This window comes from Triticum aestivum, chromosome 2A (genome assembly GCF_018294505.1).
Source record: "Triticum aestivum cultivar Chinese Spring chromosome 2A, IWGSC CS RefSeq v2.1, whole genome shotgun sequence".
NCBI classification, from domain to species: domain Eukaryota; kingdom Viridiplantae; phylum Streptophyta; class Magnoliopsida; order Poales; family Poaceae; genus Triticum; species Triticum aestivum.
This window is the reverse complement of record NC_057797.1, coordinates 757,528,464-757,531,943: the sequence shown is the minus strand read 5'-3', so window position 1 is coordinate 757,531,943 and position 3,480 is coordinate 757,528,464. Positions and strand designations below refer to the sequence as shown.

At 48.7% G+C, this 3,480-nt stretch overlaps 1 protein-coding gene across 1 annotated transcript; it reads right to left on the bottom strand.

The window, feature by feature from the left end:
* Positions 1–263: 263 nt before the first annotated feature.
* Positions 264–1,968, bottom strand: LOC123186508 (ervatamin-C). Its single transcript, XM_044598267.1, has 2 exons — positions 1,427–1,968; positions 264–1,074 (listed from the first exon to the last, which is right to left on the bottom strand). The coding sequence occupies exons 1-2, from the start codon at positions 1,926–1,928 to the stop codon at positions 503–505; spliced, it is 1,074 nt and encodes a 357-aa protein (XP_044454202.1). The 5' UTR covers positions 1,929–1,968; the 3' UTR covers positions 264–502.
* Positions 1,969–3,480: the final 1,512 nt, after the last annotated feature.

Here is a 3,480-nt window from a genome sequence, read left to right as displayed (position 1 = left end):
CGTTGTGGCATTGCCGGTTGAGAAAATGATGTGTCATCCCGAAGAAAAACTATTGTTATTTTAAACTATATCATTTATTCCTGTTGGAAACCTTTATTTTTGAGCCATATCTAATAGTTATTTTAAACGCTATTTGAAATATATATAGCACGTTATTGGCATGCTATATCATGTATAGCATCTGGAGGAGGCCGCCGCTATTTCTCTTAGCATGCTATATTTTACCTTGCACAAAACTAGCAAAAAAAAAAAGATAGCTAGACTTCTTGCAGCCCTTCTGCTTGGCGACATTTTCCTTTTTTAACAAGAGAAAACGCATGATAGTTTATTGTTACACGTACACATACGACATGGATAATAGCGGTCTCGATATAATCCACGACATAGGCAGGACGTCACAAATGCACGATGGAGTACTACTAGGGCAGATGCTGCCGCTGCCTGCGAGCTTACTTAACTCGGAACGTACGTAGGTGCGCACGCATGCCTGATGGACATCACATCACATGGTCGGGTAAGCGGTGTCGAGCGCGATGCCGCAGAGGCCCCCGCCTCCGACGTCGCGGCGCATACGGATGTAGCCGGCCTCGCCCCACGTCTGGCCCCACGAGTTCTTGACGAGCCAGTACTTGAGCCCCGAGTAGGCGTCGGTGCCGTAGCCGACGGTCACCACGGCGTGGCTCATCTGGATCCCACAGGGGGCCGAGAAGACGCCGCTCTTGTAGAACTGCATGCTGCTGGGGACCTCGATGGCCACGCCGATGGGCTGCCTCGCGACGGCGCTTTGGAGGGCCAATTCGTTCTTGGCGACCGCCGCGTGCCCGGTGATGGTGACGGCGGGCTTGGCGCGGAAGCAGACGCCTCTCACCGCCTTGTATGGGTAGAGCGCCGCCGTGGTGAGGCCGCCGTTCTCCATGATCCACTGGAAGGCCCTGTGGTAGTAGCCTCGGTTGCAGCCACCGTCGTACTTGTCGCAGTCCACCAGCTGCTGCTCCGACAGGGGCACCAGCGTCCCCGTCTTGATGAAGTAGAGACTCTCCATCATTGCCACCGCCGAGAACGCCCAGCAGCTAACTGCATGCACCCAGTCCGGTCCGGGCATAGAAACAAATTAGTTAAAGGAGGCCAGTACTCACGTAGTTGAAATGGATGAGATTCCCCTAAACAAGCTCTAATGATAAGTGTCATCACGAAATAACATCGCTCTGACGTTTCTACAACTAAAATTATCATCTAAAAAAAATAAACCTTTCGAAAAACTGAAATTTATCATCCAAATAGAAAATTGACATGTTTCATAAATAAAGTTGCCATCCTTGAATAACTAAACATGCCATCAAAAAACGTCAGGGCAAAATTTCTTCGTACAAAGCATGTGGCACTTACCAGGGTCTAAAAAAAGTTTAAATAATTGATGAATACGTACAGCATTGCGAGCCTTGGTTCTTGACCGGCGTCACGGCGCCTTTGGCCCTCCAGTCGACGCTGGGCGGAGGCGGAGCCTCCAAGGAGTCGTCGCCACCGGCAGAGCCAGACGACCAGAGGCCGTCAGCCTCGGCGGCCGTCGTGATGACCGAGTCAGTGTGACCGCCGGCGTCGTGCGACGACGCATACCTTCCGACAAACTCCTCCCCGGTGAGGTCGGCGAATTGGTTCTCGCCGAGCTCGTAGGTGAGGTCGCCGCGCCTGTTGGTGGCGTCGATGTACTCCACGTTGCTGCGGTACACCTCGAAGCGCCGCAGCCTCTCGTCGGCGCTCAGGTACGAACGGTTGTGAGTGGCCTGCCACTGCCGGAACCTGTCCATCATCAGCATGTCACCGGCGTCGACGCGGCCGCCCGACGCGGCAGGGAAGGCGGCGAACAGGCCGCCCATTAGCAGAACTACTGTAGGGATCACCGGCCATGTGCCGCCATGGGAGAAAGACATGTCGATCGATTGATCTACACAAACTTCTGCTTGAGCATGCAAGTGTAGACGGGCGTTTATATAGTGCGAGATTTACAAGTGGAGCGCGGGAGCATGTCTCTAGGCACTGTCGGCTTGGCTTAGTGGCTATCGGCCGGCGACGGACGCATGCATGCATGTCGATGCACGTACTAGCTAGTTGAGGAATGGTAACGATCTGCGTTTTCCCTTGGTGCCTTACTTGTAGCAGTGCACCATGCGCATGCATGCATGCCTTGGCACACGAGTTGGTTGGGTTGGCTTGCCCTGCACACTACCTGATGAGGGCCGGACACCGGTTTGTGTACTAACTAATGCACCTTGTCGCCTTCCCAATTCTGTCAACATTTTCGTCTTCTAACACAGTGCACGCATACCAAATTTCAACTTAGCAGTGTTTCAGGCTTTCAGTCAGTGTTGATAAGTTCAACTGATTTACAATATGCAGGATTTACCAACACACCGCCTTTAACAACGGTTGGTGTTCCGGTTGTTGTAGTATAGACCACGTACGACGTGAGTGCGTTCAACAAAAAATAACCTGCAGGGAGAAGCATTTTTGTTATTAAAAACCAAATCATTTTTACATAGTCGAAGTGATCAAAGTAAGGCATAAGCTCGCCCATATTAGTGTTTTGAATCTATTTGGTATACCGACCAACCAATGACCAAATATATCGGCAACACTTGTTGGCGGATATAAATTTGTAACTATTTGGATGACTGACCATGTTGAACACGCAAAGTTGATTATCTTGTCATGAGCACAAAAGCAATACTTCTTACTTATGTTACATCGTGCAAGATTGTCTTTGGTTAGCATAACTCCCCTACGAAGATACCACATGAAGATTTTAACTTCTATTGAAATCTTTGACCTCCAAAATTTCTTATTATTAACCACTTGTAACCCAAAATGCGTGAGTCCATGGTATATAGAGTCTACTGTGAAAGACTCCGATGTAGTAAGGTTCCAACGAAACACATCCTGGCCTTACGTCAGGTTAATTGAATCTAGTCGGATAAAAGATTATGCCATGATATAAGCCCGGGGCCAATCAAACCTGCCTGCATGAAACATTCGACGGGTATAAACTGAACACCTGTGCAATAGTATTATTCTTATCGTGAGCAGTGATATACAAGGCTCGATATTATTCTCGGAGACTAGTATTGCCTAGCCATATGTCGTCTCATAAACGAATCTTTGACCTGTCCTTTATTGAGAAAGACCCAAAGCGAAAGAGATATTTCTTTGCCACCATTAGGACAGCGCAAAAGTGCGAGTCGCCATGTTTCCAATAGGCCCGAGACACCGCCTTTGCCGTTAAAATGTGCACCAGAGTTTGCCAAATACCATCCTCAGCAAGAAGTTTGAAAAACCATTTACTAAGTAGTGCCTCATTCTTGACCTACATGTCATGAATTCCAAGGCCACCTTTGTCTTTTAGCCTACAAACCACGCTTTCTTTGGCTAGCATGCATTTTTTCTTTTCACTGTCTTCTTGCCAAAAGAATCTGGATCTAAAATATT